Source organism: Nyctereutes procyonoides, unplaced genomic scaffold (assembly GCF_905146905.1).
Source record: "Nyctereutes procyonoides isolate TBG_1078 unplaced genomic scaffold, NYPRO_anot_genome, whole genome shotgun sequence".
NCBI classification, from domain to species: Eukaryota; Metazoa; Chordata; class Mammalia; order Carnivora; family Canidae; genus Nyctereutes; species Nyctereutes procyonoides.
In genome coordinates, this window is record NW_026575142.1 from 18,245,942 (window position 1) to 18,258,241 (window position 12,300).

A 12,300-nucleotide genomic window follows, 5' to 3' on the forward strand; every position below is an offset into this window, starting at 1 on the left:
CAGACAGAGTAAGATGCTCCGATGAAGGAAGTGGTGTTTTTAGAAATCCTTAATATGTAAAGGGCTCTTTGACTTCCCTAGGATAATGTACAAGGCAGGGATCCCTGGGTGGTGCAGCGGTTTGGCGCCTGCCTTTGGCCCAGGGCGCGATCCTGGAGACCCGGGATCTAATCCCACATCGGGCTCCCGGTGCATGGAGCCTGCTTCTCCCTCTGCCTGTGTCTCTGCCTCTCTCTCTCTCTCTCTCTCTCTCTCTCTCTCTCTCTCTCTCTCTCTGACTATCATAAATAAATAAAAAATCTAAAAAAAAATGTACAAGGCAGATTGTCCAGGTATTACAGCATTTGTTGGAGAAGATCAAGGAAATCAAGGTGTGGTATTTGTTAGGGGGGCCTTGGGAAGATATACCTGGTGTGGCATGTTTGGAGATCTCCTAAATCCGGGAAAAATTCCAGTGTAATGTGTAAAGGGCCAGAGTTACACCACCTGTCTTGGGATTTTTACTCAAGAAAATTGGTCCTCCTGTTTTCCTAATCTGACGTTTTAGGAATAGTTTTGTGAAGTATTAGTTAAGACCTGGTAATTCAGTTTGTCGTAAATAGATAATTTATGCTCATTTCGTTTATTTATTATTATATTCCACTTGGATGGCAGAAGCCAGTTGTGACTTAAAGGTAACTATATTGTTAATAATATAACAATAGTATTAATAATGAAGTTAATTAAGCAGATACTTAACCTGTGCCTGATTTTTACATGAAGCAGTATTATTGGGTCTGTGGCATTGTGGGAATTCTACAAAAGCAAAGCAGAGAGCCTGCTTTCTGGAAGCTTCTCATCTCTTTGGAGATGTGGGGTTCTGGGGTGGTATTTTCAAGACTGGCTTCCTTAGGTGGGGTTTCCTAGCCTATATGCCATCCTAGCTTATAGAAGAAAACCTGTCAACTCTTATCTCGTTATTGATCTTCTTCTTTGACCAGTGGTTTGGGAATCTGTTTTTGTCAGATTATGAAAATAATCAAAACGTGTTTTATAATTTTAAAAATCCGTTTTGCTTTATTTCCTCATTTTCTATATAAATGTAAAATTGCCTTAATCTTTACATTCATGCTTTCTCTGGGTTTCCTTTAACTGAGGGAGACCTTTGCTAAGGCTTCCACTTAAAGAAGCATTCTTTTTACAGCAGCCCCTCTGTTAGGTGGCATGAAAACAAATGATTTGCAACCCTGACACCACATCAGAGAAACTGAAATCTTTAACAATGCAGATGCCCAGAACCGCCCCTCAGATTGTGATTTGGTAGCTGGGAGTGATGTCCAGGCAACCGGGATTTTTAGAAAGCGGCTTACACGATTCTGATGCATGGCTAGGATCAAGAACACTGGCTAGGGGCACCTGGGTGGCTCAGTGGTTGAGCGTCTGCCTTTGGCTCAGGTTGGGATCCTGGGTTCGAGTCCTGCATCAGGGCTCCCCGTGGAGAGCCTGCTTCTCCCTCTGCCTATGTTTCTGCCTCTCATGAATAAATAAATAAAATCTTTAAAAAAATACTGGCTAGGAAAACCACAACAGTCATTCTGAATCCAAAAGTCCACACTAAAATCCAGGAAGATTGGGGAGAAAAAAAAAATCCAGGAAGATGGCTTGAAATTTCTGAAGATTTATTATAAATATCTGTCCGAAATCTCAAGAAGAAAAAAGAGGGAGAGTAGGGAGAAAAAAAAGAAAGATGTTTCAGAACCCCCCAGGAGACGTGGTCCTTATTTAACCACATGTAATGAAGCCAGGTGGTAAGGTTTGTTGGCTGAGGCCTCAAAAGCCCATAAGAGCTATGTTGAAGAATTTTAGTACATAATCTAGGCTAGGTTAATGGTGCAAATGTTCTGTTTCCTGACTCTGATAGTTTGTTCTAAGAAGAAAATAAATTGGGTGTGGATTTAGGTTGAGTTAATTTTACTAGAGATTAGTCACAATGCAAAAGCTAAATTTATTGCTTATGTTTACTCATTGCTGTTGCCTGATTGTTAGAACTGCTGTTAGCTTTTTTAGTGTATTTCCGGTGATATTGTATACATGTTGTGTTATATGCATTTGTGGATGGAGGCAAATATTTGATTTCTCCCTCCAAATTTATTGGGCTTAGCTTTGTCATCACAGATGGCTTTGACTTGATACTTTTCTGCCACCATTTTCTTTTTTTTTTTTTTTTTTTAATTTTTATTTATTTATGATAGTCACAGAGAGAGAGAGAGGCAGAGACACAGGCAGAGGGAGAAGCAGGCTCCATGCACCGGGAGCCCGATGTGGGATTCGATCCCGGGTCTCCAGGATCGCGCCCTGGGCCAAAGGCAGGCGCCAAACCGCTGCGCCACCCAGGGATCCCCTGCCACCATTTTCTAAAAGACATTCTTATTTCAGGTGACTGGCTTTCTGACTTTTTGTGATTGTTAGATTTGTCATCAGAAATCTTCTGTATTTCTGAAAATAAACCTTCTATTTTGTAACGATTTTAGGTTTTGAGAAAAGTTGCAAAGTTCCTGTACACCCTTCACCCACCATTACATTCTTATGGGACCCTGGTATATTTTTCACAACTAAGAAATGGAAGTGCTATATCACTATCACCTAAACTGCACGCTGTGTTCGTATTTTACTAGTTTGTTCACTAATCCCCCCCCCCTTTTTTTTTTTTGGTCCCGCAATCCAATCCAGGATAACACACTGCATTTAGCCTAGTAATTTTAAAAATAGAAAAGGAGAAGATTAGGAGAAGATTTCTCTATTTTGGGATCTTTGCCTCCTCTTTCACCCAGTCTCAGAGGGCTCTTTCCAGGGTGGGATCCACCTGTAATCTGTACTTCTCGTCCCCTTCAATCAAACATCCATTCTCTCAAATGTGCTTCTTATAGCAAACTGCTTAAAGCACCCCCCCATTCTAGTAAGCAAATTTATATTACACTCTGATGAATAATAACACCTGCTTAATATGTTAGCTTTCCTGTAAGTTTTTTAATATTTAAAAATATATAGATCCTGAACTGATAGAATGAGGTCCACAGGGTAACATGTGGGTGATTGGTCATCAAGGAAGATGTTTTGCACAGGAAACTTTCCTCTCTACCACTCCTGTGCACCTCTGGATATTTTCCTGAGAAATTACCTGTTTTGCTTGTGTACCGGCAAGCAGCAGAGGCTAGTCCCTTTGCTAGGTGCAGGGTTGCTCCTACAGAGTGAGGTGGCACTAGGGAACTTGGGGATCCAGCCCCAGTCTGGTTAGCCAGCTTTCCATCCTGATGATGGCCTAGTAAGGGAGCAGGGCAGAAAATGGGACCTTCCTAGGAGGAGGAGACATTTTCATCTCTAGTAAATGCCATTAAGGATTTTCAGTTTAGAGTAGTCTTTTGACTAGAGGTTAGAATATTCTGTAAGTGCTGATGTGGCTTTTGGTTGTACCTCAAGCCTTAATGGAGATTGTGGGATCAGTCAGCATGAAGGGTTCTTTATAAGGGATCCTTTGGTGTAGGCCCAGGTCCTCTGGCTGGTTAAAGAATACAGGTTGTTTCTTCTTATATAGTCATTTTCCCCCAACATTTTACTATGAAAAATTTCAAACATATAGCAACATTAAGTGTTGTATAGTGAACAGCCACGTACCTCCCCCTGTATCCTACCATTACTATGCTTTATCACGTGCACATCTGTTTATCCATCTGAGTCCATCTTCATTTTTTAGATGCATTTCAAGGTAAACTGCAGACATTAGTACACTTCCCCCTCTTACTTCATTACTAACAAAACTATTTTGAGGAAGCCCAGAGAGTAAGAATTTTACGTCTTCAACTTTAGAAAACTTGTGAAAAATTTCTGATGACTTCCGATTATTTTTAGAATCGATAGTAGTTTTAGAAAATAATATATATTTTTCATTATCATTGCTGTTCCTCTTCTAGTTTTTTTCTTTTTGGTCTTTCAAGTTTTGTTTGAGGGCACAGAGTTCACAAAAGTAAGGGTTGAAGCAAAAATACTTTTGGTATCACGTTAGGGTTGGATTTGCAACTCAAGAGAAAAAATAACCTATCAGTTTGGCGTTTCTTTTGGGGAAATGTGCTTTAAAAGTCCATCTACCCTTATATATTTTTTAAATCCAGTGAATAAATTGTTCAAAGTAATGATTAAAGGTCAAGTAATGATTAAAGGTTGCTAATCCTAATATCCTTTCATTGAAGACCTTTAACTTTAGACGAAATTCTTTGACAAGAACAAATGGTCCTAGAGCATCTTCCTGTTACCAGATTTAAAATATCAAATAGTCCATGCCTTTTCACTTTAGCTCAGTGGCTCTCTGAAAGCATTAGGATCACCCAGGGCACTTGTTAAAGATATGCATTCTTTTTCATCTCCATGAAATTCTGAATCATAGGCTATTGGGACCCAGGAATCTTTACTGTGTGTCCTAGGTGATTCCAATGAAGGTAGTCAAAGGGCCACACTTTGGGAAAAACTGCTTTAAAATTACTTCTGTAAAATTGTCTCTGATAATTGGGACTTAGTGTAACCACACTGACCTTAATGTCTCATTTTGGTTTCCTTAAGTACTGTAACGATGGCTCTCTTAACAGATGGCGGTGAATGCCAGCAGTATACCCGAGCAAATACAGTCCCTCTCTGTGCAGGACTCTCAGGTATGTTTTTCCACTAGTCATTTACGTTTGAGATGATTTGTAGACCCATTATTAGGAAAAAAAACAACATTTTCAGAAGATAGACAGTTTCAGGGCAGTGCATCAGATTTGGGGCTTGTAAACTCTTTTTTTTTTTTTTTTTTAATAGGTATGGAGAAAAGAGTACTGTTACTCTTGACCATGATTTTCAGGACCTCCAACCTTTAAATGATAGGTTCAAAAGCAAGGATTGATTACCAGACTGCTTCTGAAATTGTTGGTACTGTGTGAAATAAGGAAAGAAAATGACTCCCCATTCTGTTAGATTCTAGCCACAAAACTGTAGAGTTAATTGATAGTCTTTTCTTTTTGGCTCCCTGTTGGATTTCTACAACCTGTTTTCATAATTCTTTTATCATTGAATTTATGGGCCAATTTATCTCTACAACTTGCCTTGTAAAAGTAAAAGTCCAGGGACTGTGGAATGCATTTATATTAAAAGTCATATGATGGAAAGCATATGCCATGAGTTATGTTGGATGCTGATGCAGGGTGCTGAGCGATTCAGGGGAGGGACACAGGCATAATACCAGAGTTCAGGCCCTTGTTCTGGTTTTGTTGTATAATTAATAGGCAAGCCCTTTTGTTCTCAAAGTCATAATACTATCAAGCATCACCAGCCTTGGGATCACATCTTTGTCCCTCAGATCTGCATATCCATTGATAAATTCATTTTCATCCTACCTGATGAAAGCAGCCATAAACTACGGAGAGAATGATGGGATTTCATGGTTGCGGGAAGCCTGGAGTCAGACATCTAGTCCTTGTCCCTTATTTTGTAGCTGAGGAAACACAGACTTGCAGAGGTTAAGTGGCTCATGCGAGGTTGTATAACTGGTATAACTGGTATAACTCGGTTCAGGTCTTTTTACTCTAACAGGCAACTCCGTAAAACAACTTGAGGTAAACTGAGGGGACTGGTTGAATGACAAAAGGCAAGTTAGGAATGATAATTTGTCAGAAGGCCAGTAAAATGAGGGAAACAGGAAAGAGGATTAGGACAATTTATATCAATTATATTTGCTAAATCATTGTCATATACATTATTTATTCTTCCAGCAAACTTTTGAGACTGGTAATATCCCCACGTCATAAGTGGGGAAAAGAGGTTCAGAGAATGACTTGCTCATGGTTGCATATCTGGTCAGTGGCAGAACCAAGTCTTGACCTAAAATCTCTCTTCTTCTACTCCCAAGGGAAGGTCTACTGTCCAGGGATTTGTAGGAGTAGGGGGGGGGGGGCTGTGGTAGAGGCATTTGAGGTTTATGATCTATTTTTAAGGAAAGAGGTTCTAGGTGAGAAAGACAGGGAAGATGAACAGTGACCTAATCGACTGGATCCCACCTCCTTCTGCCTCCTCTGGGGTTAAGGTGCTCGACCTTTGCACATCCCCAGGTCCCAGCGGGATGCCCCTTTAAGGTAGCTGATCCTTCTTCATTGGACTTACTGCAGCTTATACCACTTGTTCATAGGACCCACCCTACAACTGAGGTTTTCTGCTTGAAACATTTGGCTCTCCGGCTGGGATGGGAATCATTCCAACCTTCACTTTGAGGTGTTACGTGGCCACACAGGACCTGCCATGCATGCCTAACCCTAACCTGGTTTGGAAATTTCCAGAAAGGGTCGTGTGAATCAAGGGATAAACGATTTTATTCATTTGTTTTTCTGAGTTTATAACAGTGTTTGCGGTTTTGTTTTTTAAAGGGCCTACCCAATGCTAGTGAAGACTATAGAGAAGCTTCTTGTGCTGTGAACCTCGTTTTAAGATTAAGGTAAATAATACTGTTTATTTTATATTGCTTTTGCTATAGTACAATATTCTTATCTCCTTCATTAACTTTTCATAATATTAGCATAAAATAAAATTGTTAACTTACTTGATTTCGCCAAACAGCTCGTGTATGCGGTATTATTCCCAGGGCTAATTGTTCTATTCTAATTGCTTACTAAAGAAGAATAAGAACGAAAGCATCAGATGAGTGTGTCTGCAGGCTCAGTGTACCCTTCATTAAGTTTTTTCCCTGCCTTTTCTTTCTTGAGCTTTTTTCCCGTTTTAAAAAATTTTTTTACAATGTAAGATCACAGTAAGAGATTTTTAATGAGTTTCTTTCACACTTCGGCAGTCAGTGTGACAGAAATAAACCATGCTTGTACTACAAGTTGCCTGTTCAGAACATTTCTCAGTGGCAGGTTTGATCAGCTACTGTGGAGAAATGACAGATGTATTTTGAAAGAACCCACAGTCTTCTAGGAAATAGATACAAGTATGGTGCCTGACAGTGCAGACTCTGTATCTGGTGAACGAAAGTTCTTTCTGTTTCATGGACTTCTAAATTGTAAAGTTCATCTTGATGTGGATTCTTTGTTGAGAATATGGTGTCTGAAGACACACTTGCTTCCACTTAAACAGCTTAAGTCACCAGGTTCGTCAGGATACCATCACATTTTTGAAGGTGTTTTAAAATAAGTTACACATATGTTCTCCTTTGACAATTCAACAAATAAAACATATGGCTGATGGACCATTTTCAGAGCCGCGGCTATAAACAAGGGGCTTCGTCTTCAAGGTCGGTTTCCAGCCATCTGAGTGCTCCTGGTCTGTCAGGGTGGATAATCGTGACCATAATCACCCCTTCCTTCTGATGGTCATTTACAATCTGCCGTGTGTTTTCACACGCTTACAAGGGGAACTGCACAGCAAGCCTCGGCATGATTTAATTCAGAGATGAGTTTCCAGTCAAGAAGTGAAATTATTATGAGAGACTCCTTTCCTTATATTTGAAAGTAGCCTTGATTACGATTTGCAATTATGCGAATATAGTGATCTCCAAAGAATGAAGTAGCCCATTCCTTTCTTGTTGGACTTTGGAACCAGGTGCTACTTTCACTTACTTTTCACATGTTCATTTATTCATTCCACCAATATGTATGATAAAAATCACTGGGCCGAGCCCTGTGTTCCTGAGATAGAGCTGTGAGTGAGATTGGAGGTTACCGTCCAGCCCACTCGAGCGTGAGGTGTTGGGAGTGACCCTCAGAGTCCTGTCATCCAGCCTCCTACTTTATGTAAGCAGGATTTTTTTTCTTCTGTGGTGTGCTGGGTATCTACTCAGCCTCTGTGTGTACTTGAGCTCTTTTTGCGTGAATCGCTCCTGTGATTCTAAAACACTTCGTCGGGCAGCCCTGGTGGCCCAGTGGTTTAGCGCCACCTTCAGCCCGGGGCATGATCCTGGAGACCTGGGATCCAGTCCCGCGTCGGGCTCCCTGCATGGAGCCTGCTTCCCTCTGCCTATCTCTCTCTCTCTCTCTCTCTCTCTCTCTCTCTCTCTCTCTCTCTCTGTGTGTGTGTGTGTGTGTGTGTGTCTCATGAATAAATAAATAAAATCTTAAAAAAAAATAAAACACTTTGTCATGGTTCACTTCTTCCTTGAGAGATTCAGCCAATCTTCCTATTCTGGGCTCTCATGCTTGAGAGCAGATACCACGTTCTCTGAATAAAAGTCTTCTGGAGAGTGTTTTAAAACACATAGATGTTCCTGAGCCTTACCTCCAGGTACTGTTTTGCTTTAGGTATTAGAACAGTATAGAACAAGTGCATCCCCTTGTTTTTCTGAGAGCCATTTGTAGTTTTATAAGACTTATTCCTTTTTTCCTAGGCAAAACAGTACAAGTAAGTCTTGCTTCTCTTTTTTTTTTTTTTTCTTTTTTTTTAAGTCTTGCTTCTCATAACATGCTTCTATATCCTCCTTACAATCCTGGCTGTTTGCCTTTATTGACAAGTAGTCTGTACTGGCTTTTGTTACCTTGTTCCTCACGGGCCTGGATGGTTTCTTCCTGAGTTTGTGGCTTAGATCCCTAGTCCTACATATCTTCCTACAGAAAGGGTCCACCTTCAAATAAGCTAAGGAACAGTGCAAAGTGTCCATCTACCTGTACACACTTCATTTTGGAGCTCACAAGGGATATTAACATACTAAAGGTTCTAAGACTTTTTGCAGGGAAGGAATGTAAGTTGGTGTACTCTAAGACCTATTTGACCTCAGAACTTTCTTCATGGAGTCACTTTCCAGTGTAATGTAGCACCCGCATTTAAATGCCGACCTCCAGATATGGCCTTAGCAGGCTAGAATACAATGGTAAGATTATGTGATTTTTTTTCTTCCCTGTTCACAATCTGTATTTCTCCTAAATCAGCCTAAATTTCCATTGCCTTTTGAAATAGCCATGCATCTTGGAGACTGATCTAGCATGACCTAACAGCCAAACAAAACCTCTGACTTTGTTATTTCCACTTGAAGGGCTATCAAGCCTAATTTGAACTACAACTTATGTTTTAAAACTCACTCTGGGGATCCCTGGGTGGTGCAGCGGTTTGGCGCCTGCCTTAGGCCCAGGGTGGGATGCTGAAGACCCGGGATCGAGTCCCACGTCAGGCTCCCTGCATGGAGCCTGCTTCTCTCTCTGCCTGTGTCTCTGCCTCTCTCTCTCTCTCTCTCTCTTCTTTTTTTTTTAATTTTTTAAAGGTATTTTTTATTTATTTATGATAGTCACAGAGAGAGAGAGGCAGAGACATAGGCAGAGGGAGAAGCAGGCTCCATGCACCGGGAGCCCGACGTGGGATTCGATCCTGGACCTCCAGGATCGCGCCCTAGGCCAAAGGCAGGCACCAAACCGCTGCGCCACCCAGAGATCCCCCCCCCTCTCTTTATGTCTATCATGAATAAATAAATAAAATCTTAAAAAAAAAAAAAACTCACTCTGTATGTCTTAGCATTTGTCACTATAATAGTGAACCTGTTGGTTTTGACCCATTCCTGCCGTCCCCCCGTGCCATCCATGTTTCACACATGATTGTCAGAGTTCCATATTAGTTATGTTTGGATATGTGTCTGTTGCCCATATGACAAGCCTGTCTTTTACATCTTTATGCACAACATTTATTTAACATGTTCAACACTTCAACAGAGGCTTCTGTCATCTTTTGGATACCACTCACTTTCTACATGGCTTTCAAAAATTAGTGAGTTATTTTTTTTGGTATAGTTGCTCAACCAGAAACAAATCCTATTGACTTTACTGCTTTTTAGTGGATATCTAGCTAACTACTCAGAGGGATATCTATAAAAGGATCCCTTTAAATTATGACTGAAATTAAGACCTACCAATGATTTTTTTCTGAATCTAACTACCTGGAAATACTTCCAAAAAATAAAGATGAATTTTTATTTTTAGAAATTTAGCATGACTTTTGGTAAGTATATGTTCATGCCTAATTGTATAAATTTTTTTCCCTAAATGTTTTCAAGGTATTCATTTAAACCAATTTTTTTTTCTTTTTTCTTTTTTTTTTTTTTTTTTTATAAATTAATTTTTATTGGTGTTCAATTTACCAACATACAGAATAACACCCAGTGCTCATCCCGTCAAGTGTCCCCCTCAGTGCCCGTCACCCATTCACCCCCACCCCCCGCCCTCCTCCCCCTCTACCACCCCTAGTTCATTTCCCAGAGTTAGAAGTCTTTATGTTCTGTCTCCCTTTCTGATATTTCTCACACATTTCTTCTCCCTTCCCTTATATTCCCTTTCACTATTATTCATATTCCCCAAATGAATGAGAACATACACTGTTTGTCCTTCTCCGGTTACTGTGGCCAAGTTCAAAAAGGGTGTTGCCTGAGTTCTCCTCTGGGATTTTGATGGAATCTTGTCTCACATTTAGATCTTTCATCTATTTTGAGTTTATCTTTGTGTATGGTGCAAGAGAGTGGTCCAGTTTCATTCTTCTGCATGTGGATGTCCAATTTTCCCAGCACCATTTATTGAAGAGACTGTCTTTCTTCCAGTGGATCGTCTTTCCTCCTTTATCGTATATTAGTTGACCATAAAGTTCAGGGTCCACTTCTGGGTTCTCTATTCTGTTCCATTGATCTATGTGTCTGTTTTTGTGCCAGTACCACACTGTCTTGATGAACACAGCTTTGTAGTACAACCTGAAATCTGGCATTGTGATGCCCCCAGATACGGTTTTCTTTTTTAAAATTCCCCTGGCTGTTTGGGGTTTTTTCTGATTCCACACAAATCTTAAAATAATTTGTTCTAAGTCTCTGAAGAAAGTCCATGGTATTTTGATAGGGATTGCATTATACGTGTAAATTGCCCTGGGTAACATTGACATTTTCACAATATTAATTCTGCCAATCCATGAGCATGGAATATTTTTCCATCTCTTTGTGTCTTCCTCAATTTCTTTCAGAAGTGTTCTATAGTTTTTAGGGTATATTTTGAGAACCATTTGAATGGTAAATGGTTCTCTAACCTTTTATTTTCAGGTTGTAGGTGTCCTTCTGTCTAAAATGAGTCTCTTGTAGACAGCAAATAGATGGGTCCTGCTTTTTTATCCAGTCTGAAACCCTGCGCCTTTTGATGGGGTCATTAAGCCCATTCACGTTCAGAGTTACTATTGACAGATATGAGTTTAGTGTCATCATGATATCTATTTAGTCCTTGTTTTTGTGGATTGTTCCACTGAACTTCTTCTTAAAGGGGAGTTTTAAGAGTCCCCCTTAAAATTTCTTGCAGAGCTGGTTTGGAGGTCACATATTCTTTCAGTTCCTGCCTGTCTTGGAAGCTCTTTATCTCTCCTTCCATTTTGAATGAGAGCCTTGCTGGATAAAGTATTCTTGGTTGCAGGTTCTTCTCATTTAGGACCCTGAATATATCCTGCCAGCCCTTTCTGGCCTGCCAGGTCTCTGTGGAGAGGTCTGCTGTTACCCTAATATTCCTCCCCATGAAAGTCAGGGACTTCTTGTCTCTTGCTGCTTTAAGGATCTTCTCTTTATCTTTGGAATTTGCAAGCTTCACTATTAGATGTCGAGGTGTTGAACGGTTTTTATTGATTTTAGGGGGGGATCTCTCTATTTCCTGGATCTGAATGCCAGTTTCCCTTCCCAGATTGGGAAAGTTTTCAGCTAGGATTTGTTCAAATACATATTCTGGCCCTCTGTCCCTTTCGGCGCCCTCGGGAATCCCAATTAAACGTAGGTTTTTCCTCCTTAGAGTGTCATTTATTTGCCTTAATCTGTCTTCATGGTTCTTTAATTGTTTATCTCTTTTTTCCTCAGTTTCCCTCCTTGCCATCAACTTGTCTTCTATGTCACTCACTCGTTCTTCCACCTCGTTAACCCTCGTCGTTAGGACTTCTAGTTTGGATTGCATCTCATTCAATTGATTTTTAATTTCTGCCTGATTGGATCTAAATTCTGCAGTCATGAAGTCTCGTGAGTCCTTAATGCTTTTTTCTAGAGCCACCAGTAGCTGTAGAATAGTGCTTCTGAATTGGCTTTCTGACATTGAAGTGTAATCCAGATTCTGTAACTCTGTGGGAGAGAGGGCTGTTTCTGATTCTTTCTTTTGAGGTGAGGTTTTCCTTCTAGTCATTTTGCTCAGTGCAGAGTGGCCAAAAACAAGTTGTATTGGAACACGGGGGAGTATCACTGGTCCGTCCAGCTGGTCTTCTGGGGGAGGGGCCTGCTGTGCTGATTCTCAGGTGTTAGCACTTGGGGGAGCTGCTCTGCCCCGC

General features: G+C 40.5%; 1 protein-coding gene across 3 annotated transcripts in view; it reads left to right on the forward strand.

Annotated features, from left to right (window-relative positions):
- Nucleotides 1–12,300, forward strand: part of STK39 (serine/threonine kinase 39) — a 292,691-nt gene that overhangs the window by 171,911 nt on the left and 108,480 nt on the right. For all 3 annotated transcript variants that reach the window (XM_055307897.1, XM_055307899.1, XM_055307898.1), the window contains exons 13-14: nt 4,617–4,679; nt 6,426–6,493. In XM_055307897.1, the coding sequence (XP_055163872.1) occupies nt 4,617–4,679; nt 6,426–6,493 (131 nt within the window). The remainder of the gene's footprint in view (nt 1–4,616; nt 4,680–6,425; nt 6,494–12,300) is intronic.